The sequence below is a fragment of the Cydia fagiglandana genome, chromosome 4, assembly GCF_963556715.1.
Source record: "Cydia fagiglandana chromosome 4, ilCydFagi1.1, whole genome shotgun sequence".
NCBI lineage: Eukaryota > Metazoa > Arthropoda > Insecta > Lepidoptera > Tortricidae > Cydia > Cydia fagiglandana.
This window is the reverse complement of record NC_085935.1, coordinates 2,292,191-2,318,016: the sequence shown is the minus strand read 5'-3', so window position 1 is coordinate 2,318,016 and position 25,826 is coordinate 2,292,191. Positions and strand designations below refer to the sequence as shown.

General features: G+C 48.4%; 1 protein-coding gene across 1 annotated transcript in view; it reads right to left on the bottom strand.

Annotated features, from left to right (window-relative positions):
- Positions 1-36: 36 nt before the first annotated feature.
- LOC134663462 (dedicator of cytokinesis protein 7) overlaps positions 37-25,826 on the bottom strand; it is a 59,988-nt gene continuing 34,198 nt past the window's right edge. Inside the window, exons 22-40 of the mRNA XM_063519834.1 lie at positions 25,126-25,304; positions 24,765-24,844; positions 24,421-24,597; positions 23,542-23,668; positions 22,416-22,579; positions 16,890-17,024; positions 16,207-16,347; positions 15,348-15,506; positions 12,921-13,097; positions 12,068-12,241; positions 10,592-10,722; positions 9,941-10,112; positions 9,057-9,237; positions 8,334-8,461; positions 7,777-7,842; positions 6,018-6,134; positions 5,144-5,232; positions 4,578-4,730; positions 37-1,564 (exon numbers count right to left, since the gene is read on the bottom strand). Of these exons, the coding sequence (XP_063375904.1) occupies positions 1,525-1,564; positions 4,578-4,730; positions 5,144-5,232; positions 6,018-6,134; positions 7,777-7,842; positions 8,334-8,461; positions 9,057-9,237; positions 9,941-10,112; positions 10,592-10,722; positions 12,068-12,241; positions 12,921-13,097; positions 15,348-15,506; positions 16,207-16,347; positions 16,890-17,024; positions 22,416-22,579; positions 23,542-23,668; positions 24,421-24,597; positions 24,765-24,844; positions 25,126-25,304 (2,590 nt within the window). The 3' untranslated portion in view covers positions 37-1,524. The remainder of the gene's footprint in view (positions 1,565-4,577; positions 4,731-5,143; positions 5,233-6,017; positions 6,135-7,776; positions 7,843-8,333; positions 8,462-9,056; positions 9,238-9,940; positions 10,113-10,591; positions 10,723-12,067; positions 12,242-12,920; positions 13,098-15,347; positions 15,507-16,206; positions 16,348-16,889; positions 17,025-22,415; positions 22,580-23,541; positions 23,669-24,420; positions 24,598-24,764; positions 24,845-25,125; positions 25,305-25,826) is intronic.

The window sequence follows — 25,826 nt, the reverse complement described above, 5'->3', positions numbered from 1 at the left end:
AGGTAATATACATATACAAATAAAATAGCATAATCATAAGTTTGGATGTTTTATTTGGAATCGTATGTATACATGTCATGGAATAATCTACAAATGAATATACAGACATAGAAAAATATTGAAATCTCACCATAAAGGTTAAGGAGAAGCTGGCACCTAAATCTTAAAGGCTTTCTACGTGATGTCTACAATATTATTAACCATGTATTTGCACTTTTTTGAGTACAATTGGTTCAGCACAAGTCACAATTTTTGACACCCCATATACATATGGTACACGCGTATGGTATTACAGTACAGTTTAGTTGCTTTGCTTAGAAAAAACTGCAGAGTCCAACGATTATGTTTAGTATTTTGTTTGTTGCCAGATTAAGGTCACAATTACCACTAAATGCATGAGAAAATTACAAGGAATTAATCATCCACAGTCGATGATTTTAAATATGAACTTCGATGTAACATTCACATTAACACATTTAATACAGATCTTTACATTTAATTTAAGACTAAATGGGTACTAAAATACAATTTTTATTCGAACGACAATTGCATGATTTGAAAAGTTTTTTTTAAATTTAGCTAGTTTTTTATCGAAGTGTTATTTTTTTACATAATTTTCGGTGTTTAAAATAACTCTGTGGCTTAAAGTAAATATAACACTGCGGGGTCACTGAGAGATATACACAAATTTCAAACTTACAAGTAAGTAATAAAAATACTCTTACAAATAAGATCTTTACGAATATAAAATTATTTGAAAAAAGCATTAATATAATTAATAATTTGTGCAAAATACTACAAATATGTCGGTGGTTACTTAGTTATATACTTATAAGTACTCGTATCGTATCACGTTGCCGTTGTGATGATAGAAAATAGTACCTTATGCGGTACGGATACTATTCAATATGTCGCATTATTGTATGAAAATGCCTACCAAATGCATTATTTACGTAGACATTATTGTAGTTCTCAATAATTGCAATCGTCCATTTTTATACTTGACCTCCAATTCTAAATTAGGTACATATTTTAATACTAGTTTTAATAATACGAGTATATTGAAGCATTCAAACTTGTTGAATGTTATATCTAGTCTTTTTTATAAAAATCGCTTTCAATAAATAGTTTTAGGGTTTCATATCGGTTCCCGTTCTGTAAGAGATATAAAAATGTCGTCATGTCTTTATTATGTCAAGTTGTCAGGCTAATAACTATAGTTTGTCAAAGGACTGTTTCATTTCAATTATAGACGGAGAGAATAATACTATCTTTGTCTTACACTAGTACTAGCACACAAAAGAAAATAATGAGTATAGTTTTCCTGGTTCTTACTGACAGACAAATTGGTTATACTTGTATGGAGTGAGCACTCTAAGTTTACTCATTCTCTATGACGGCGGACGCCGTGCACACGTTAGTGTCAGTGTGTGAAGTACCTTATAGGATCGTATTGCATTGCTTGCTTGTTTTGTACAATATAATGTACTTACGGAAACACAGAATGATAGTTGAATCCACAATTTATGCCTGAAGCTTATAGTCCGGTTTGCTGACGCCATTGCTGTGAATAAAAAAAGATTTTTCAAAATAACGTTATTTTTAGTTTTCACTTAACATTTGGCTCTTGATAGTAGTGAAATTATTAATTAATAAAAGGAAGAAAGATATTATTTTTTATTTTTTTATAGTTGTAATAAAATGTTAGGACAAAAAAATGGGAAATACTACAGCATATTGTCAAAATTAATCTAACCTACATATCTAGAATTACACTAACGCTTAAAGATAATTGAAGTGTGCAAAAAGGAAGCAATCATGAATATGAACAATCCGAGCGCGTAAGGTTCTTGTTCTGTACCCACAGACAAGACATCCTCCAGACTGAGCATAGTAGCGCTACCTCCTCTGCCACAAATGTACGGTAGTTTTACTCCATTTTCGAGTCAAAGTGTCTTTGTGTGACGTCCCTGTCTTTGAACGGACCAATCACGGCACGGGACTCGCTCACCTCGTCCCCCGCACCCCAGTATTTTTGGCAGCATCGGTTTCATGAAATAATTGGTCTTAACTCCGTCTAGAGGATTCCTAGTGTATGTCGGTACCTGAGCTGCGCGGCGTGGTGGTGCTTGTGGTGGGGCAGCACTAGGTTCATGTTCCGTACAGTACCTGAGCTGCGCGGCGTGGTGGTGCTTGTGGTGGGGCAGCACTAGGTTCATGTTCCGTACAGTACCTGAGCTGCGCGGCGTGGTGGTGCTTGTGGTGGGGCAGCACTAGGTTCATGTTCCGTACAGTACCTGAGCTGCGCGGCGTGGTGGTGCTTGTGGTGGGGCAGCACTAGGTTCATGTTCCGTACAGTACCTGAGCTGCGCGGCGTGGTGGTGCTTGTGGTGGGGCAGCACTAGGTTCATGTTCCGTACAGTACCTGAGCTGCGCGGCGTGGTGGTGCTTGTGGTGGGGCAGCACTAGGTTCATGTTCCGTACAGTACCTGAGCTGCGCGGCGTGGTGGTGCTTGTGGTGGGGCAGCACTAGGTTCATGTTCCGTACAGTACCTGAGCTGCGCGGCGTGGTGGTGCTTGTGGTGGGGCAGCACTAGGTTCATGTTCCGTACAGTACCTGAGCTGCGCGGCGTGGTGGTGCTTGTGGTGGGGCAGCACTAGGTTCATGTTCCGTACAGTACCTGAGCTGCGCGGCGTGGTGGTGCTTGTGGTGGGGCAGCACTAGGTTCATGTTCCGTACAGTACCTGAGCTGCGCGGCGTGGTGGTGCTTGTGGTGGGGCAGCACTAGGTTCATGTTCCGTACGGGTCTCTATTGGTTCCCATATCTTTTTTGGTCCGATTTATTCAGTCCATAACGTTTTCCATCATAATTTTTATTAATCATATTGTCAATAGTCATAAATTTTAACAATATAAATTGCAGTTCCGATTTTTGCATGTCATTATTATTGTTAGTCATAAAATTTGTTACTCATAATATTCAAAGTCCAGAAGGTATAACATTACATAATGTTGAAGGCAATAAACTTGCTTATAATAATCGTTGTAAGGTCTTTTATCGTAGGTTATAATGATAAGTAGGGGCTCTATTGCATTCCCTAAATTTTAAGTTACGATTTTTTTAGACCAATAACGTTTTCCATCATAATTTTTATTAGTCATATTGTCAATAGTTATAAAATCAAACAAAACAAATTGCATGCTTTTCTACCTTGGCTTACTGATTTCCCTTTTTTATTTCTTATTTTTCATGTAGTTTATTAAGCCATTTCGTCCCGCGAACGAGTCGACGGAGCCCCGCTTCGCGGGGCTCCTATTTCCGCTCTGAGGGACACAAGGTAACTAACGAACCTACCTGAGGAAACAGATTTTTTATTGTTTGGTTTACTGATTTCCCGCCATTTCTTATTTTTCATGTACCTTATTAAGCCATTTCGTCCCGCCAATGAGTCGACGGAGCCCCGCTTCGCTTCGCGGGGCTCCTATTTCCGCTCTGAGGGACACAAGGTAACTAACGAACCTACCTGAGGAAACAGATTTAATTTTTCTTTATATGAAGGATGTCATTAAAAATGGTCCTTTGTTTGACATAATTATTGAAAGTCATAATGTTTAATATTATAGCTCCTAAATATTAGAATATAAGAGGATATCATTTTCTGACTATCGAAATTCGAAACAGTAAGTTTATGGGAAACAAAGAGATGACATTAAAACGATATGATTAACGACCATTAGTCCGTTAAAATATATGCCTTAAAATATTTCTGAATAATTATTGATATACCTTTGAATGTTATACTCAACAATTTTATAACTTTTCTGATTATAGCGTTTAATATTATAGATGTTTAACAATAGAACTATGAAACGTTATACTTAACAAAAATTATGACTATTGATGTTTATGTCCATGAATTATATGGATATCAATTTCTGACTATCGAAATTCGAAACAATAAGTTTATGGGAAACAAAGGGATCCCGTTCCGTACAGTACCTGAGCTGCGCGGCGTGGTGGTGCTTGTGGTGGGGCAGCACTAGGTTCATGTTCCGTACAGTACCTGAGCTGCGCGGCGTGGTGGTGCTTGTGGTGGGGCAGCACTAGGTTCATGTTCCGTACAGTACCTGAGCTGCGCGGCGTGGTGGTGCTTGTGGTGGGGCAGCACTAGGTTCATGTTCCGTACAGTACCTGAGCTGCGCGGCGTGGTGGTGCTTGTGGTGGGGCAGCACTAGGTTCATGTTCCGTACAGTACCTGAGCTGCGCGGCGTGGTGGTGCTTGTGGCGGGGCAGCACTAGGTTCATGTTCCGTACAGTACCTGAGCTGCGCGGCGTGGTGGTGCTTGTGGTGGGGCAGCACTAGGTTCATGTTCCGTACAGTACCTGAGCTGCGCGGCGTGGTGGTGCTTGTGGTGGGGCAGCACTAGGTTCATGTTCCGTACAGTACCTGAGCTGCGCGGCGTGGTGGTGCTTGTGGCGGGGCAGCACTAGGTTCATGTTCCGTACAGTACCTGAGCTGCGCGGCGTGGTGGTGCTTGTGGTGGGGCAGCACTAGGTTCATGTTCCGTACAGTACCTGAGCTGCGCGGCGTGGTGGTGCTTGTGGTGGGGCAGCACTAGCGGCGCGAGGCGCTCGGCGAAGCGCGCGTAGTTGCGCTCCAGCTCGCGCTGGTACTCGCGCTGGTCGCTGCCGATCAGGTTCTTGTTCTTCTTCAGGGCGTCGTGACATCTGAACAATATAATATAATCAGCATTTACCTATTACCTATAACTATACCGCTTTCCAACCCGGAAATTGAGATTTGCTACATAATAATCAATCCTCACGGTCATATCAGACCGGGTGGAAAGGGCAATATGGTCTTGATATCCCGAGCCATGAAAGACGTCAACCGCCTAACCCAAGAAGTTTATAATATCACTAAAAATCGTGTACTGAATGTAACTATTTTGGCTCAGTGATCCAAAAATAATCTTGACTGAATGTGACAGATGAAATAAATAGCGCTGCACGGTCGTGCACATTATGCGATAACTCTCGCCATGTAGTTTGTTTCTCAAAGTCAAGAGCAAAATTTGTTAGACTTGACATCATCTACGATTGGTAACGCTGTAATGATATAATTTGTATTCGTTACGTACTTCTTGGAGAAGTCCTTGAAGGCCAGCCTCAGCTTGTTGGTTAGTCTCGTCGGCGGCTGCGAGCCGTCCGCCACCGGCGCCAAAAACACCTGAAATATAACAGCAAGTGCACATGTAGATATCGTATGGTTTTAACAACTGTATAACAGCTAAATTCGACGTATATTGCAATTGTACAGTTATAGATACAGATAGACTCTATTAACAAAGAGAAGAGTCGTGAAATGTATTGGGCTCCATACATTCCATGACTCCTCTCTTTCCGCATAGACTCTAATAGCCGAAATGGAATGGTTTTAAGGACTGATAATAGCTGAAATGCGACGTATCTTGCAGTTGTATGGCTTTTCACACACCGCTATCTCATTGTCAGTGATTGTGTCTCGGATATTTGTTATATTTTTTATATAGCATGTATAAAAATGTTTATCCGCTTCGGAGCGGGGAGCCGTGACGTATGTGTATGACGTCATGTGTCGTCAACGGGAATGGCTTCGGCATTCCAGCTAACTGTTGGGAGGAACGCTAGGTCGGCAACCTTTTAGCAGCCAAGGGCCACATAGTAGTTAACGGAGGTGACGCGGGCCGTACTTTGTTAATATTTATGACTTTATGAGACATTGTCGTTTGTCACTATTACATACAAAATAGCCAAGGCGGCACTCGGGCCGCAAGTGACAGGTTCACGAGCAGCATGCGGCCCGCGGGCCGCAGTTTGCCGACCGCTGGTCTATACAGTCATCGCAGTCGATGTAGGCTGTAGACTACCTCCTCAAAATACCTTCTTTAGTCGCTGCCACTATCATCTGCAAAGATGCTGTGGCCAATGATGATGATGTTATACCTCCAAGTTGGGCAAGCTGTATTTAGTTACCTGCGCGAGCTCGAGCGGGCCCTGGTTGACGGTGGTGCCGATGCAGCCCTGCACCACCATCTGCAGGATCTTAGGGTCGGCCGGCTCCTGGCTCGTCGCTGCTGCCAGCTCGTTTATCTAACAACCAAGGAAAATTTGTAGTAGAGATGCAACGGATAGTTGTTTGGCCTGATACCGGATATTCGGCCTGACCATCGGCCGAATATCCGGTATCCGCCGCTGAATATTCGGCCAGCGGAACTATACCTACATTTCGGTTTTTCAGGTGCGCATTCTGCATGTTTGACCTGTTTTCAAGTAAACGTTCGCACCAAAGAATTATATGACAAAGAACAACTCTCAATCTTCAAAAGTGTGACCAAAAATGAAATGCAAGTGTGTGCGTAAATTGTCTATGTGAGATCAAAAATAGTGATGTCATGTTACAACATATTACTAATCTGTCGATGTTTGATTGCTTTATCGACTACTTTTTCAAATGTGTTATTTTAAACATTAAAATTCTACGACAATTTGACGTATAAATAACAATTGCACTGCGTTTGCCATCAAAATCGTTACAGACTTATCTTAATGTAACTCTTACTGTGTTGCAAAGCGAAGTTATCATGACACGCTAAACATGAACACCTTCAAAAAGGTATAACAATCGTTATTATTTGAAGTCGGTTATAAAATATCTTAATGATGTCTTGTGAAGAAATAATTACATAGCTATTAATATACCGACAAGTTATCGATACTGTCATATGAACATTTTGTCAAGCCCTAGCGTAAACGAACAGTTTATGTTTTTACACAAAATATCCTAAATTATTGACTAATATGATAAAATATTAGCACGGAACGGAAGAAAAACTTATAATGAACCGTATAATCCGGCTTCTTACACTTTTTACGCTGTTAATTTGACACAATATCGTTATGAAAATTTCGTTCGGAATATCATAAATCCTCTGAAATGAGTAATTGCTTGGATTATTTGGCCCTGTGACACTGCAATCCGGCACACTACAAGACACCATCTTCACTGAATTACTTTATTTAATACTTTTCGTCCTAATCCGTGTATATTTTTCAATTTGAAAATTACCGTGATACGCTCTTGGCCGTCCGCGGCCGTCGTCAAACTCAAAAGTGGTTACGTTTTCTCATTGGTAGTCTGACTCTTTCGCACTCATGGGATGTTCATATACGTGATGGCTTCCCTTTCGCACACTTCAGCTGTCTGTCAAGCGCAAGCGAATCCTAGGTCTATGGTTCGCACGGACTCATTTCTAGGTTCGAAATGAGTGCGCGTGCAAGTCATTGGAATGATTAAATTGTTTTAAAATAGTAAACAAGTGTGATTATGACCGTGTCTGTTTATTAAATCCAATTTGTTTACTCCGAAATCAAGCAATGTTACTATCCGGTATCCGATCGGATAGTAGGTCACATGGTCCAACATGACATTGGACAAAGAAATTGGACAGGTGGAATACCACCCTTAGTTGCGCCGATGAGATCCTACAAATTAGAGATGCACAGGGTATCCGGTATCCGGCCTATCCGGCCATTATTATACTATCCGGCCGAATACCGGATAGTGACCCACTATCCGATCGGATACCGGATAGTAACATTGCTTGATTTCGGAGTAACCAAATTGGATTTAATAAACAGACACGGTATCTTGGTCCAACATGACATTGGACAAAGAAATTGGACAGGTGGAATACCACCCTAAGACGCGAAGCCTTCCACACATACTACTGACCTTCTTCTGGATGTCTTCAATGGCCACTTCGATCGGCGTGAGGATGATCTGAGTTCTAGCTACCACCTGAAATTAAATATACTCTGTCAAGCCATTTCCGTCAAAAGAAAAGAGCGGCAAATTTAAAAAAGGCGCGAAGGGTAATATCGTCCCATAGAAAATTCGAATTTCGCGCCTTTTGCTACTGACAAACTTGTCTGACCGGCTATAATAAATATATATTACATATTTTAACTTAACAGACGCATTACGGCGCATTAGGTAGCTCAATTTTGCAGTCCATGGAATTCTGAGTACCTTTCTCTAGCACCTAATCTCACAGACATCGAAAGTTAAGTAAAAAGAATGCGATAATAAACTCATTAATTTCGCCATTTTTCACAAGTAAATTTCTAGTTTCTACAAACACACCAACTGTTAAAATGTTAGTTTAGTTCTATGTATCTAAGTAATCTCCTTTTTTCCGTGTGCTTGTCTGATGTCTGTCTGTGTGTACGTGTATGCGCACGTTGACGTATGGAAAGTTTCACTGTTTATATGTCTGGTAGTGTGTGTACCTGTATGCGTGTCTTGACATAGGGGAAGTGGTGTGCGGTGGTGAGGATGGTCTTGCGCTTGCACTGCTCCGCGATGTCGCCGTGCGCGCGCCCGCCCACGGTGAACGGAGTCGCGTACATAAACCGCTCTGGAAATGGACAAATATAAGCTACAGAACTTATATTAAAGTCAAAAAGTAAATTTTAATTTTCTAGTTTACGCGCGAAATGTAAATTTTCACTAAGTAAGCTGTTCCAAAATGATTAAGTGCAAATAAATGATTATGATTAATTCATCGGAGAAAAGAAGTTGTTTCCAAAGAGACACACTTTGGAAAAACACATAAAATGAGAAATATGTTTCTGAACGGGAAAGAATCAGACACAATCATAAGTTACTTTAAATTTCGACTCACTGATGTTATAGTTGCGCTCCGAGTGAGTGGTGCGCGTGCGCAACTCGTGGGGCTCGAAGTAGGGCTCCACGTACGTGATCTGAATGTGAGCCTTGTCAGCTGGCAGTGTTGAGTGGTCCACGATGTTGCTGTCCTTTATCATCACCACGTGTTACACTACTCACTGATGTTAAAGTTGCGCTCCGAGTGCGTGGTGCGCGTGCGCAGCTCGTGGGGCTCGAAGTAGGGCTCCACGTACGTGATCTGAATGTGAGCCTTGTCAGCTGGCAGTGTTGAGGGGTCCACGTTGTTGCTGTCCTTTATCATCACCACGTGTTACACTACTCACTGATGTTATAGTTGCGCTCCGAGTGCGTGGTGCGCGTGCGCAGCTCGTGGGGCTCGAAGTAGGGCTCCACGTACGTGATCTGGATGTGAGCCTTGTCCGCTGGTAGTGTTGAAGGGTCCACGATGTTGCTGTCCTTTATTATCACCACGTTGTCGGCGCCGAAACGCTGACCGTAGAAGTTCTGTGGAAAATTTGATAAGTTTAGTACCTACTTACAATCGTGAAATAACAAAAAGTTACTGAATAATGTGTGCAGGATCACGGAATTTAAAATGTGATTTTCATGTGTGTTTCACCGTATAAAAAACACATTTCAAAACGTTTTGTGAGGTCGGATTTGAGTCGTATTTTGAGCCCGCAATACAAAGTGGGGTCCCACGCACAGCATAGCTTGATCACAAATTTAGCCCCTGCGCTGTTGCAATACCCGAATCCAGCATATTTCGTTACGCAATGGTGAATTTCGAATATTTAAAGGTCAAGTTCACGTGTTCGATAGAGCATTTTGGCCACACAGGAGGGGATAAGAGGAATCGTATCGATAATTGCCTACTTCGAGCCTGCTCAATATCTCAGGCAGCCTGGTAAGTGCGTGCTTGTAGATGACCTCTCCGTGGAGGCCGAACAGAGCGCCGTAGAAAGAGCCCCTGAAGTATGTGTTAAGGGATAGTCGGGTTATTACCTCGAGTCTGCTGCATATCTCGGGCAGCTTGGTTAGTGCGTGCTTGTAGATGAACCCCTCTTCGTGGAGGCCGAAGACAGCGCCGCAGAAGGAACTCAGTATTGTCTGCATGTGAACTGCGTGTTACCTCGAGCCTGCTGAATATCTCGCCGTAGAAAGAGCCCCTGAAGTATTTGTTTTAAAGGTATATTCAGGTTGTTACCTCAAGCCTGCTGAAAATCTCGGGCAGCTTGGTGAGCGCGTGCTCCTTGTATATGAACTCCTCGCCGTGCAGGTCTCCGAACAGCGCGCCGTAGAAGGACACTCGGAAGTAGGTGCCGAACACGCGCTTGCCGTGCAGCTGGTCGATGCGGGTGAACGCTTCGTTTAGTTTGCTACAAAAATACATTATGATGAGAGCTAGTATTTTTAAAAAATTAATGTTTGGACTCAGCACCGTGTTGATAAAAATTAGAGTTCAAGTGACACGCTGGTGAAGCCATATATCCATTTTGTCTTTAATTAAAAAAAATTGGGTCTCCAATTTGGTGTCACATTTTCCCACGAAACCTTACTCGACTCTACACTACTTCGAAAGAATTAAATACGATTTTTAATGTGATTACACAGTCAAATCAAGACAAGCCCGTAGAGATTTAGATAGCCCACGCAGTACAAGTGTTATTATAAACGTCAAACTTCTATAAAATGATGACGTATACATAATACTTGCACTGCTTATGCTATCAGCTATCACAATCGTTGCAGACATGTATTGGTCTGACTCGAGTAACATTTAAGAACTGATCCAATATAAAAATAATAGCAACATCCAACAGTGTGTAGATGATGTTTTATATCGAATAATAATTACCCGTGTATGTTAGCGAGTTTCTTATAGTCGCGGTGTTCCTCGGCGATGGGTATGAGCACCTTGTACACTTCGTTGACCGCTTCGTACATCCCCGCCGTCATCAGTTCACTCGCGGCGTGCTCCAGAAGTGCCTGCGAACGATAATCAACTTTATGTTTTATGTAACACGGCCATTTTAACTCTAAGTCTGCCGGCTTTATTGAAAAGAGTAGTAAAAGAACTTGTCCCAATTTTTATCATCATGCGATTTAAAGAGAGATACCCTGTCAGTACGACGTCACCTAGATAAATAAGACTACAAAGCTTTCTGGGGCCAAAAATTTACAACGACTTCCTTAGGTTGTATTCCGCCAGTTCCACCTATTCAATATATTGGTCCAGAGTACAGTGCGTCTCACTCTCTCACTAAGCAAAATGTGAGATGCGAATACGCATTGGCCAAAGAAATTGGACAGGTGGAATACTACCCTTAAGGCTTGATTTTCCTCCTATGCTGACATCGGTCGATGATGTCGGTCGAGCGTACAAATTAACACAATGTTATATGGGCCACTGCACAGCGACGCTGACGACGACACACATACGTACAGCCAAATGGTCAGCTTTGTATTGAGCGCACGATTGGTGGCGTATAGCGCGTCAGCGCACCGACGCACGCGGCGCTAACGAGCGATACCGACGCGCGCTCGCGGACGTCAGCGCCGCTGTGTGGTGCCCCATAGATTTTTTTTAATTTGTACGCTCGACCGACGTCATCGACCAATGTCAGCGTAGGAGGAAAATTAAGCCTACACAATTGGGTAGGGTAGAAGAGGGCGATGACAGCGTAGGATTCCTCCTATGCATATTCATCTGCTCCGCCACCAGCGCTGCTCCGTGGTGTGTTACCTGCAGCTCGTGGTGCGTGAGGTGGTGGTGCAGCGTGTCGGCGCAGGACTCGTCGAGCGCGTTGTGCGTGACGCGCTCCAGCAGCGCGGCGCCGCGCCCGCGCGCGTTCATCTGCTCCGCCACCAGCGCTGCTCCGTGGTGTGTTACCTGCAGCTCGTGGTGCGTGAGGTGGTGGTGCAGCGTGTCGGCGCAGGACTCGTCGAGCGCGTTGTGCGTGACGCGCTCCAGCAGCGCGGCGCCGCGCCCGCGCGCGTTCATCTGCTCCGCCACCAGCGCTGCTCCGTGGTGTGTTACCTGCAGCTCGTGGTGCGTGAGGTGGTGGTGCAGCGTGTCGGCGCAGGACTCGTCGAGCGCGTTGTGCGTGACGCGCTCCAGCAGCGCGGCGCCGCGCCCGCGCGCGTTCATCTGCTCCGCCACCAGCGCTGCTCCGTGGTGTGTTACCTGCAGCTCGTGGTGCGTGAGGTGGTGGTGCAGCGTGTCGGCGCAGGACTCGTCGAGCGCGTTGTGCGTGACGCGCTCCAGCAGCGCGGCGCCGCGCCCGCGCGCGTTCATCTGCTCCGCCACCAGCGCTGCTCCGTGGTGTGTTACCTGCAGCTCGTGGTGCGTGAGGTGGTGGTGCAGCGTGTCGGCGCAGGACTCGTCGAGCGCGTTGTGCGTGACGCGCTCCAGCAGCGCGGCGCCGCGCCCGCGCGCGTTCATCTGCTCCGCCACCAGCGCTGCTCCGTGCACCAGGCACATGCCCGCCTCCGTGTGGTTCGAACGCTGTCAAAAAAAAAACATAAATCTCTGTAATAAAACACCACAGCTGGTGCAACTCAGCTGAAACGTCGGAATTTAAGGTAAAAACAACGAAATCATATCGCGGTACACCCGTTCGTGTAATCAAATACACACTAGATTATCATTTTGTATTAGAATTGTGACGCTTGGTATTGAAAATGTTAAGGAGTGACCTCCATGTGTTTCTGCGCCATGTTGTTGAGCCAGGTGAGCCTGAGGTCCGGGCTGTGCTGGTACCCGCGCGCGATGCGGTGCATGAGGTCCAGCAGCATCTCGGGGTCCTCCTGGAACTGACCTCCATGTGTTTCTGCGCCATGTTGTTGAGCCAGGTGAGCCTGAGGTCCGGGCTGTGCTGGTACTCGCGCGCGATGCGATGCATGAGGTCCAGCAGCATCTCGGGGTCCTGCTGGCACTGACCTCCATGTGTTTCTGCGCCATGTTGTTGAGCCAGGTGAGCCTGAGGTCCGGGCTGTGCTGGTACCCGCGCGCGATGCGGTGCATGAGGTCCAGCAGCATCTCGGGGTCCTCCTGGAACTGACCTCCATGTGTTTCTGCGCCATGTTGTTGAGCCAGGTGAGCCTGAGGTCCGGGCTGTGCTGGTACTCGCGCGCGATGCGATGCATGAGGTCCAGCAGCATCTCGGGGTCCTGCTGGCACTGACCTCCATGTGTTTCTGCGCCATGTTGTTGAGCCAGGTGAGCCTGAGGTCCGGGCTGTGCTGGTACCCGCGCGCGATGCGGTGCATGAGGTCCAGCAGCATCTCGGGGTCCTCCTGGAACTCCTTCATCTTCACCGTGTCCGACAGGATCATGTGCAGGTTGAACACCAGGTCCTTCACCTATAATTTTATGGATTATTAGTATAGTTTCGTCTGGTTTAAACCTGACTAAAGTTATTCTGTAAAAAAATTTAGAGATAAGATTTAAGGAATTGTATTCAAACATTTTAAATGATAGAAATAAGGTTTAGCTCTGTTTTCCTAGGATAGCAGTGTCGTCATATCGCGGCCGTCCTCATACAAAAAACACACTGCTAAATATGGATGTGGTGTACGATTTTCCGTAAAATAGGCTATAATACAAATAACAGTTCAGTATTACGATCGTGCTAATAACACCCTGTGACTGCATGCTTTCGATGTTAACTGACGTGGCGGATGTTTTATAATGAAAGTGTTTTATTTCATACCAACAGGACCTAATCACAAAATACTCATACAACACATCTTTAATGAGGGTCTTCGGGTCTTGTTTACAAAATGAAAACAAACATAGCGCAAAGAGATTGCAAAGAATTTGATTTTTTTTATTGAATAGTAGGGTAGTTCAAAAAACATTTTTTTTTATTTTCCGACGGGCCATCCCCTTATTTTGTTACACTTATTATGCTGATAATATACACCAAGTTTCGTAATTTTATCTCAACTACAAGGGGGTGCTCAACCACTTTGAAAATTTTGTATGTTGTATGAAAACCAAAAAACAGAAGTATTTATTATTCAGATTTTTATTTAAGTATCTGTTTTCACATTATTTGCACATGTGATGTATAAGTTTTTAAGTAGAAAAACAGTTTTATTTCTATTTTTTATAATTTTTCGAAAAGTAAGATTTTTAGAATTTCACCTAAAAAATCATAAAAAATAGAAATAAAAATGGGTTTTCACCAAATAACTTTTAAATCACACTTTCAAATAATGTGAAAACTATTATGTACATAAAACTCAAAAAAATAAAAACTTGTTTTTTTTTAATTTCATACAACTTTGAAAAATTTCAAAGTGTTTGAGCACCCCCTTGTAGTTGAGATAAGATTACAAAACTTGGCATATTTAGTCAACAGAACAAGTGTAACAAAATGAGAGGGTGGCGCTTCTTCTAGCTAGAGTTTGAATTTTTCCCATACAAACGTGAACCACCCTATTGAATAGGTTCGAGAAAAGATTTAAAAGAAACATAACATTTTATTAAGATTAGTTAAAAAACGTTTTTGATGTTATGAGTATCATAAACTCACATTTAAAACAAAAATATAGTCTATGCTATGAAAAAATCGTGCTATAAACATGGGTAATTCAAATAGGTAGTATGTATCAAAATATATCTTCTGTATCTGTTCATGCTGAGGAAGGGATAAGATGCAATAAAATTAATAATTGTACGGGCCAAACCGACTTACACCATCGGGACTATCGTCCCCATCTGAACCCTGTACGAAGTATAAAATGAGTATATTTGCTTGTTACTTTATGTAAGTAAATAAAAAGATAATATACTGAAACCTATTATGCACAGGTTGGAATTTTTTTTACCAAGGTTTTACAATCTTTCTCTTGTATATATACCATTGGGGCCCAGAGCAATAATTCATAAATTGTTAAATGAGATGTATAAAGTAGCGTCGTGAACGTAAGCTGCCGCTCCGTTGCTGGGTCGAGGAACGGCAGCCACCAAAACAAAATAAAGTTTCAGCAATTTCTCCCCGTTTGTTTTTTTTTATAACACGTCGGTGGCAAACAAGCATACGGCCTGCCTGATGGTATGCAGTCACCGTAGCCTATGGACGCCTGTAACTCAGAGGTGTTGCCGAACCTAAAACACCGCACCCTCGTTGAGCTCTCAGAGATTTAAGATTTTCTGATGATCTTTCATTATGCTATAGATCGTGTCATTCACGAAGACGCGTGCGACTCTTATTATCATGTTATTAAGGGCTCATTTAGACGATGCAAGTCTCGCATGCGAGTTTCATTACATTGCGGGTTTTGATCGGTCGGTTGAATTGGACGTAACGTAACCAACAGTCCGCAATGTAACTAAAATCGCATGCGAGTTCGCACGCCCTCTAAATCGGTCTTAAAGGATCGTCAGCCGGCTGTATTGCGGTTGTAAGGGCCCCCCCACATCTGGCGTCTTTCGAGCGTCGGCGTCTACAATTCTATGGCCGCTGCTCGACGCAACGTCGACGCAGCGTCGACGCAACTGCGCAGCGACGTCATTTTCCATAGCGCTGACTCGACGCCGACAGACGCCGACGCTCGAAAGACGCTAGATGTGGGGGGGGGCCTAAGGCACTGACAGCGACTTACCTGTTCAGGGAAGCTGGTCTGCTGCAGGTCGGGGTCTCGCTCAGCGTACACCAGGATAGTCTTGAGCGCGCGCCGGAGCGACTCCTCGCTGAAGGTGGTGGAGGTGCCCACGAGGGACGACAGCGACATCGTCACCTGCATCTTCACGCGGCTGAAGTTCTGTGGAGGCAGACACAATTATGTACTATACTCAGGCAAGCCAAATTTGTCAGTAAAAAAACCATTTATAATTTGTATTTTAATTGTATGAAGTTGCTCCTCGTGGCTTGCCCCGGAGTATATGTTTTAACCACAAAATTGATAGATTGGTGGACTATGTTTTCAAGACAAAACTGATATGACAAGCCGATATCTCACTATATATCACGCATCTGTTTCAGTTACCAGTATCAGTTAAGACTGTTGTTATAGTTCGTTTTTTTTAGCATTAGAGAGAACTTGCAAGAAGGTAAGCGATCTTGACAAGTCTTTTAATTGAAATACGCTTTTTAAAAATCAGTAACTATTACTTATGAAAGCAGAAGAATATAAATGTTCGTATTAGATTCATAATTGTTACATATTTGCCGTGACTTATTTTATAAACGTGTTTTTCAATAAAAAGATCAAGATCAAGATTGTTTACCTTATTTCTAATGCTAAAAAAAACGAAGTATAGTACAAATAGCAACACTCTTAACTGAGGGGTGGGCTTATTTTTGTATGGTGCCTTTAAACACCATACAAAAATGAAATAGAAGTCGTAACCGACGTCGTATACGCCCTTTTGAAAAGACCCACCTGAACTGTCCATCGGTGGACGTAGTATCTTTTGTAATAAGGTCTAGGAACTGTCAGTTGAGGCAGGGATGGTACTCACGTTGCCGAGCTGGTAGTGGTGGCGCATGAGCGCGTACAGCGCGGCGGCGGCGTGCGCGCGCGTGGCGGGGCACAGCGCGGCGCAGTGCCGCAGCAGCACGCGGCAGATGCCGGACTCCTCGCCGCAGCACGACCACCCCAGCTGGTACGTACAAATATAACTATAGGTTAACTTGTACTAGCATATTAAATAATAAATACTACCACTTGGAGGCTATAAATAGCGCTGGAAAGATAAAATATAAGATGAACACCTCAATGATCTCGCCGTCGACCGCTCAAAAACTGCAATAAATAGTATACGCTAGGAGAATTTGTAAGAACCCCAAATTTCGATGCGTCAGTAACTCAGTAAGAAATTAAGAGACCCTTCACGCGATCAGCGAGCGAACTGTAGCGACCATGTACTGCAGGATCGCGCTCTAATTGAAACAAGACTCGAAACGCGGTAGGTAGACTCATGAGATTATCGGACAAATATTATAACTTAAAATTACTTTTTTTACGAGGGTTTATACATTTATTCATAAAAATACGGACTGCTACGAATACCTAATAGATTACCTGGATATATTACATGAACAATTGTATTTTTTCATACCAATAAATAAAATAAACATTAATACGACTGAATCCAATAATATTTTCAAATGTTCCTAATTAGAAGTATCAGTATATCCTCACCTTGACGATGAGCGAGCGGACTGTGGCGAACATATGTTGTAACACGGCCGCGCTCTGGTTGCGCTGCATGGCCCGCAACACGACCTGCAACGCCGCGCTGCATACGGCCTGCCCGCATTCCAAGTTACTGCATGACTGTCAAAGAAAACAATATTTTAAAACTTAGGTACAATAGGGAATATTACGGGTGACTAGCAAAACTCACTAAGTACTATCAAAAAATTAAAGTAACAATGCACTTAAACACACTACACACACACACACACACACACACTTAATACACTTAACACACACTTTTTTAATACACTTTTGTAACACGGTTTATTGTCCAATCATTTCAATGGTGTTAGTTAGTGATTTTTGCTTGTCACCCGACGATATTTTATTATCTGTGAAAACCCTTCTTCCTGGCTTTATCCCGGCATTTTGCCACGGCTCATGGGAGCCTGGGGTCCGCTTGACAACTAATCCCATGATTTGACGTAGGCACTAGTTTTTACGAAAGCGACTGCCATCTGACCTTCCAACCCAGAGGGGAAACTAGGCCTTATTGGGATTAGTCCGGTTTCCTCACGATGTTTCCCTTCACCGAAAAGCGACTGGCAAATATCAAATGATACATAAGTTCCGAAAAACTCATTGATACGAGCCGGGGTTTGAACCCGCGACCTCCGGATTGAAAGTCGCACGCTCTTACCGCTAGGCCACCAGCGTTTATTATCTGTGAAAACATGTCAAAAAATTATTTAAGGCACAGCATGTATAAGTTACTCCATGGTTTACAATAGGTGCTAGTGCTGCATTCTGGTGGCAGAACAATGCAGTACTACCCCTATTTATAGCTTGAAGCTTCCACCTATTTAAATTTCCAAATCTTATTAGTCAAAATTTGGCAACGAAACAACAACTTTCAAGCCAAACAACAACGTTACAATGGGGAGAAACGAGGAGTTAAAAACGCTGGCGTACTTAGAAGTCCTTCGGTTCCACTTCTGTCCGAACGTCCAATGCCGCTTCCAGCGTGGCGTCAAGCGGGTTTTTCGTCAAGTTCTTAAATTAGTCCTATTTTGCTTTCGTCACTCATGCTACATTCGTCACAATCGTCGGTGGCTTTCAATGTAGAATGAGTGACGAAAGCAGAATAGGACTAATTTAAGAACTTGACGAAAAACGAATGGGACGACCCAAGACGATACCATTTGAACGGTGCGTATTGTGTACACTTGCATCATAGACTAGGAATGTTCTAGACGGAGCTTAGGGCTAATATTCCATGAAATTGATACTGTTAAAATACAGGGGTGCGGGGGACGAGGTGAGCGAGTCCCGTGCCGTGATTGGTCCGTTCTAAGACACTTGGGCGTCACACAAAGACACTTGATCGAAAATGGAGTAAAACTACCGTATATTTGTAGCAGAGAGGGTAGCGCTACTATGCTACGTCTGGAGGATTCCGAGTCTATGACCTGCACACGTTTAATATTTTTAATATGTTAACAGCTGTTGGATCTCCGAATAGAAATAAATAAATATTGTCACCATGTTAGACGCTCTGCTAGTTGCCGCCGCTGGAGCGCCCACTCAGTTTGCGCACTGTTGCCGTCGCACCTGTGAAGTAGTATTCACCTTGGTCGATGTTTCCGTCTCACCTGCACGATGGTCTCGAGCGCGTGCAGCAGGGTGAGCGAGACCTCGGCGGCGAGCGCGGCGGGCAGCGCGGGGTGCGGCGCGAGGGGGGAGGGGGGCGCCAGTCCTTGTCTCACCTGCACGATGGTCTCGAGCGCGTGCAGCAGGGTGAGGGAGACCTCGGCGGCGAGCGCGGCGGGCAGCGCGGGGTGCGGCGCGAGGGGGGAGGGGGGCGCCAGTCCTTGTCTCACCTGCACGATGGTCTCGAGCGCGTGCAGCAGGGTGAGCGAGACCTCGGCGGCGAGCGCGGCGGGCAGCGCGGGGTGCGGCGCGAGGGGGGAGGGGGGCGCCAGTCCTTGTCTCACCTGCACGATGGTCTCGAGCGCGTGCAGCAGGGTGAGCGAGACCTCGGCGGCGAGCGCGGCGGGCAGCGCGGGGTGCGGCGCGAGGGGGGAGGGGGGCGCCAGTCCTTGTCTCACCTGCACGATGGTCTCGAGCGCGTGCAGCAGGGTGAGCGAGACCTCGGCGGCGAGCGCGGCGGGCAGCGCGGGGTGCGGCGCGAGGGGGGAGGGGGGCGCCAGTCCTTGTCTCACCTGCACGATGGTCTCGAGCGCGTGCAGCAGGGTGAGCGAGACCTCGGCGGCGAGCGCGGCGGGCAGCGCGGGGTGCGGCGCGAGGGGGGAGGGGGGCGCCAGTCCTTGTCTCACCTGCACGATGGTCTCGAGCGCGTGCAGCAGGGTGAGCGAGACCTCGGCGGCGAGCGCGGCGGGCAGCGCGGGGTGCGGCGCGAGGGGGGAGGGGGGCGCCAGTCCTTGTCTCACCTGCACGATGGTCTCGAGCGCGTGCAGCAGGGTGAGCGAGACCTCGGCGGCGAGCGCGGCGGGCAGCGCGGGGTGCGGCGCGAGGGGGGAGGGGGGCGCCAGTCCTTGTCTCACCTGCACGATGGTCTCGAGCGCGTGCAGCAGGGTGAGCGAGACCTCGGCGGCGAGCGCGGCGGGCAGCGCGGGGTGCGGCGCGAGGGTGGAGGGGGGCGCCAGTCCTTGTCTCACCTGCACGATGGTCTCGAGCGCGTGCAGCAGGGTGAGCGAGACCTCGGCGGCGAGCGCGGCGGGCAGCGCGGGGTGCGGCGCGAGGGGGGAGGGGGGCGCCAGTCCTTGTCTCACCTGCACGATGGTCTCGAGCGCGTGCAGCAGGGTGAGCGAGACCTCGGCGGCGAGCGCGGCGGGCAGCGCGGGGTGCGGCGCGAGGGGGGAGGGGGGCGCCAGTCCTTGTCTCACCTGCACGATGGTCTCGAGCGCGTGCAGCAGGGTGAGCGAGACCTCGGCGGCGAGCGCGGCGGGCAGCGCGGGGTGCGGCGCGAGGGGGGAGGGGGGCGCCAGTCCTTGTCTCACCTGCACGATGGTCTCGAGCGCGTGCAGCAGGGTGAGCGAGACCTCCGCGGCGAGCGCGGCGGGCAGCGCGGGGTGCGGCGCGAGGGGGGAGGGGGGCGCCAGTCCTTGTCTCACCTGCACGATGGTCTCGAGCGCGTGCAGCAGGGTGAGGGAGACCTCGGCGGCGAGCGCGGCGGGCAGCGCGGGGTGCGGCGCGAGGGGGGAGGGGGGCGCCAGTCCTTGTCTCACCTGCACGATGGTCTCGAGCGCGTGCAGCAGGGTGAGCGAGACCTCGGCGGCGAGCGCGGCGGGCAGCGCGGGGTGCGGCGCGAGGGGGGAGGGGGGCGCCAGTCCTTGTCTCACCTGCACGATGGTCTCGAGCGCGTGCAGCAGGGTGAGCGAGACCTCGGCGGCGAGCGCGGCGGGCAGCGCGGGGTGCGGCGCGAGGGGGGAGGGGGGCGCCAGTCCTTGTCTCACCTGCACGATGGTCTCGAGCGCGTGCAGCAGGGTGAGCGAGACCTCGGCGGCGAGCGCGGCGGGCAGCGCGGGGTGCGGCGCGAGGGGGGAGGGGGGCGCCAGTCCTTGTCTCACCTGCACGATGGTCTCGAGCGCGTGCAGCAGGGTGAGCGAGACCTCCGCGGCGAGCGCGGCGGGCAGCGCGGGGTGCGGCGCGAGGGGGGAGGGGGGCGCCAGTCCTTGTCTCACCTGCACGATGGTCTCGAGCGCGTGCAGCAGGGTGAGGGAGACCTCGGCGGCGAGCGCGGCGGGCAGCGCGGGGTGCGGCGCGAGGGGGGAGGGGGGCGCCAGTCCTTGTCTCACCTGCACGATGGTCTCGAGCGCGTGCAGCAGGGTGAGGGAGACCTCGGCGGCGAGCGCGGCGGGCAGCGCGGGGTGCGGCGCGAGGGGGGAGGGGGGCGCCAGTCCTTGTCTCACCTGCACGATGGTCTCGAGCGCGTGCAGCAGGGTGAGCGAGACCTCGGCGGCGAGCGCGGCGGGCAGCGCGGGGTGCGGCGCGAGGGGGGAGGGGGGCGCCAGTCCTTGTCTCACCTGCACGATGGTCTCGAGCGCGTGCAGCAGGGTGAGCGAGACCTCGGCGGCGAGCGCGGCGGGCAGCGCGGGGTGCGGCGCGAGGGGGGAGGGGGGCGCCAGTCCTTGTCTCACCTGCACGATGGTCTCGAGCGCGTGCAGCAGGGTGAGCGAGACCTCGGCGGCGAGCGCGGCGGGCAGCGCGGGGTGCGGCGCGAGGGGGGAGGGGGGCGCCAGTCCTTGTCTCACCTGCACGATGGTCTCGAGCGCGTGCAGCAGGGTGAGCGAGACCTCGGCGGCGAGCGCGGCGGGCAGCGCGGGGTGCGGCGCGAGGGGGGAGGGGGGCGCCAGTCCTTGTCTCACCTGCACGATGGTCTCGAGCGCGTGCAGCAGGGTGAGCGAGACCTCGGCGGCGAGCGCGGCGGGCAGCGCGGGGTGCGGCGCGAGGGGGGAGGGGGGCGCCAGTCCTTGTCTCACCTGCACGATGGTCTCGAGCGCGTGCAGCAGGGTGAGCGAGACCTCGGCGGCGAGCGCGGCGGGCAGCGCGGGGTGCGGCGCGAGGGGGGAGGGGGGCGCCAGTCCTTGTCTCACCTGCACGATGGTCTCGAGCGCGTGCAGCAGGGTGAGCGAGACCTCGGCGGCGAGCGCGGCGGGCAGCGCGGGGTGCGGCGCGAGGGGGGAGGGGGGCGCCAGTCCTTGTCTCACCTGCACGATGGTCTCGAGCGCGTGCAGCAGGGTGAGCGAGACCTCGGCGGCGAGCGCGGCGGGCAGCGCGGGGTGCGGCGCGAGGGGGGAGGGGGGCGCCAGTCCTTGTCTCACCTGCACGATGGTCTCGAGCGCGTGCAGCAGGGTGAGCGAGACCTCGGCGGCGAGCGCGGCGGGCAGCGCGGGGTGCGGCGCGAGGGGGGAGGGGGGCGCCAGTCCTTGTCTCACCTGCACGATGGTCTCGAGCGCGTGCAGCAGGGTGAGCGAGACCTCGGCGGCGAGCGCGGCGGGCAGCGCGGGGTGCGGCGCGAGGGGGGAGGGGGGCGCCAGTCCTTGTCTCACCTGCACGATGGTCTCGAGCGCGTGCAGCAGGGTGAGCGAGACCTCGGCGGCGAGCGCGGCGGGCAGCGCGGGGTGCGGCGCGAGGGGGGAGGGGGGGCGCCAGTCCTTGTCTCACCTGCACGATGGTCTCGAGCGCGTGCAGCAGGGTGAGCGAGACCTCGGCGGCGAGCGCGGCGGGCAGCGCGGGGTGCGGCGCGAGGGGGGAGGGGGGCGCCAGTCCTTGTCTCACCTGCACGATGGTCTCGAGCGCGTGCAGCAGGGTGAGCGAGACCTCGGCGGCGAGCGCGGCGGGCAGCGCGGGGTGCGGCGCGAGGGGGGAGGGGGGCGCCAGTCCTTGTCTCACCTGCACGATGGTCTCGAGCGCGTGCAGCAGGGTGAGCGAGACCTCGGCGGCGAGCGCGGCGGGCAGCGCGGGGTGCGGCGCGAGGGGGGAGGGGGGCGCCAGTCCTTGTCTCACCTGCACGATGGTCTCGAGCGCGTGCAGCAGGGTGAGCGAGACCTCGGCGGCGAGCGCGGCGGGCAGCGCGGGGTGCGGCGCGAGGGGGGAGGGGGGCGCGTCACGCGCGCCGCGCCAGTCCTTGCGCCAGCGCTCGCGCCGCCCCGGCACCGCTGACGACCCGCCTGACAACCGATCACAACCTCATAACGTATACTATGTATATAAAAAAAAACAACTGGTTGCACTCCGGGAGTGCCGACAGAAGTGAAAACTCAATGACTAGTCCAAAATGTCTGCAGCACTATGTATAATTGACCCATCCTCCTTTCTATTGAAAAACTTTAGTTCCGAAATTGCTGGTCAGTGAGCTTGTTTCAAATTCGGAATTCAATTCGAATAGAAATTGTAAAGTTACCTTGCAAACCTCGCATCTAAATATATTTGGTCATGATATTTTGAGTTTTATTCACCAGTACTAGAGTTCACTTTTATTAGCGATTTCATCAAGATGTAGCTTTATTGAATTATATTTGAGTGATATAAAGTTAGAATGTAACTGTGAGATCCTCGTATTTAAGTTATTTAACCTTTTCCATGTAATGTCATTAAGTTTTTCTTTATTGATTTAAATGCCATCTAAACCTTACAGTCACGTGATCGCCTTACGCTGTCTCGAGTTTATCATTTTTTCCCACCTCAAAAAGTGCCCAGCGCCGCTAAAGAAGTTTTCACTTCCAAAAAAACAATTATTCCGATCCTGAGCTAGTCCAAACCAGAAAAAACACCATTTAAACGTAAATATTCGACCACTTATAATATTTTTTTAATTATTTGTACTCAAACCACAAAATAAATCATAGTTCTACCGTACAGAAACGACACTTCCTACAAAACCGAAGTTTAAAAGCGATTTGAAACTATTCTATTCTATTTAGGGTCGAATATAATATCCCTGTCTAACTTGTGGCAGTATCCCTTTCGACTATTTAGGATTGTCAAAATTCAAGTAATTATCTTATCTGTGATCGTGCAAACAAAGGGACGTCAAGTTCTATCAACCCTAATAACTGCTCGGAGCAATGCTGAGCCGAACGGAGCCGAGATTGCCCGAAGTCGGGAGTGTCTCCCCACTGCACGAACGAACCTTTCCGCCTCATGATAAAGTCGGAGCGCGCAGAGCCCTGCCCCAGAATGACATCCTCCAGCTTAGCCTTGATGTCGGTCGTCTTGCGCACGTTCTGCTGCTGGCACTTGAGCAGCTCCTTGCGACCCTGTTGAAGATATTGTGTTAAAATATTTAATAGCTTGAGCCCGGAAATTAAAGAAGCAACTTCTTATGAGATGTTTGTCAGTAATCTCAAAAAATATTTAATTGATAAGGTATTTTATAGCATTAATGAATTTTATGGACATTGATTATATAATTATTTTGAGGGTATTAATATTGTGTAATATTTTTTCTTTAAATTATTTGACGTGTGTGTAGTTTAGGTTTAATTAGTTTTAGATGTGTGTGAGTGTGTTTTTATTTTTGTATCTAATTTACATGTACGTTGTACACCGTATTAAACGATTTGAATTGAATTGAATTGAGTAAGTAAAACCACTATCGTTTGCCGCTGCCGTAACACCCACTGCTGGGCTAAACTGGGTGTATAATATTTATATCTCAAATTATTTCACCTTGTACAACTTCACAATGCAAAATCAATATGATAATCACAGTTAACTAGGGATTATATCTACGAACCAGATGGCATGTGCTGGAGATGAAGCCCCGCTTGCGGCGTTATTTCGCTTGTTTAGAAGAACAAGAGGTAACCTAACGGGGGGTGGTATTCCACCTATCCAATTTCTTTGTCCAATGTATGTTGCGTCTCACATTTTGCTTAATGAGAGATTGAGATACAATGCCATTGGAAAAATAAATTGGACAGGTGGAATAGCCTGATCCTACCTCGGTACAGCTCCGGCAAGATTATAATCAGGTGGCAGATTGCGGCAGCAGTGGTGCGGGGTGTACCTTGTACTCGTGCGCGATGAAGCAGAGATGCAGCAGGTGCAGCAGCGCGGGCAGGCGCTGGGGCGGCAGCTCGGCGCAGCACTGCGCCAGCGCGGCGCGCGAGCAGCTCTTCAGCAGCCACACGAGGCACATCAGCAGGTTGCGGTGCGTCTCGCTGTTGAACGGCGGCCGGCCGGGCTGCGGAAAAACAATTGTTTACACAAGAGCAAAAACAATACCTAATTCTAGGTAATTATCGATTCAGAGCGAAAAGAGGAACACTTATGCATATAATGTTTTATGTTACGTTTTGTATTTAAATGACAAATTTTAAATTATTATATTTACAAGTGTATAAAACTCACCTGCTTGTTGTCCGGATCGTTAGCTGACGGGTTATATAAACTGTTGAATTGACCCATCTCTCCGTCAAATTGCATGACATCTGTAAAAAAGATTGCACATAAAAAAGAGATGCTTAACTATGCACCCGCTTAATATTTATCATTGAACCTATTCCTTTCTTGATATTTCTCATAACATTTTTTAGTATATTTCAACCCCTTTTTAATTTATTGAACCTACAAGCCTAACCTATACCGACGTTAAATATCATATCCTAGCTAATAAGATCATAGTTACATAATTAAACAACGTGCGTAGTCAATAGAGATTAGAATACTAGCCTCCTAGGCATTATAACATGAAATCGTTAATGAAACTCACCTCTAGCCCCGGCGGAGCGGCTGAGCATGGGCGCGGCGTCGAGCACGATGCCCAGCAGCGGCATGTACAGCTGCGCCACGCGAGCGCGGGCCTCCGCCGCGGCCAGCCGCGGGTCGGCGTCGTGCGCCGTCAGCAGAGACAGCAGCGCGTTCACAGCGGCGCATTGCAGGACCGGACTCCTGGGGGACGTTAAAGGAACAATTTTAGTTTGTGAAGACCAAAAATAAAAGGGTAATTCACGATTTCATTGTTTAGATTAATAGTGTACATTTAAGTGTCAATCTATATAATTAGGGATAAAAAGTAACACTTATCTAGAGATAAACCAGTAACTATTGGCGGTGATAACGACTCTATGCACCTGTGGTCGCAAGCGCGGAGGCGCACCGCGAGGTGAGGTGGGCTGAAACTTCTGTTACAGTATGCAACGGCGCGTGGTCGCTCGCATTTATCGTCGACCCGCAGTTGCGGTCCAACTGGAAGTGGGTGTGGCTTAAGAGCTTCACAACTACTCTGGTAGTTAATCTATATGTCAGCGGCCGATCATGGAATTCCTAGGCATATATTTGGCTCTTGAGACACAGGGAAACCTACTTTGAGGGCCAGGAACCAATGTTATGTAACAACTCAAAGTTGCAATAAAGATTATTTTATTTTAATTTTTTTATATAGTGTATCGTGAAAATCATTGATTGTCTTGT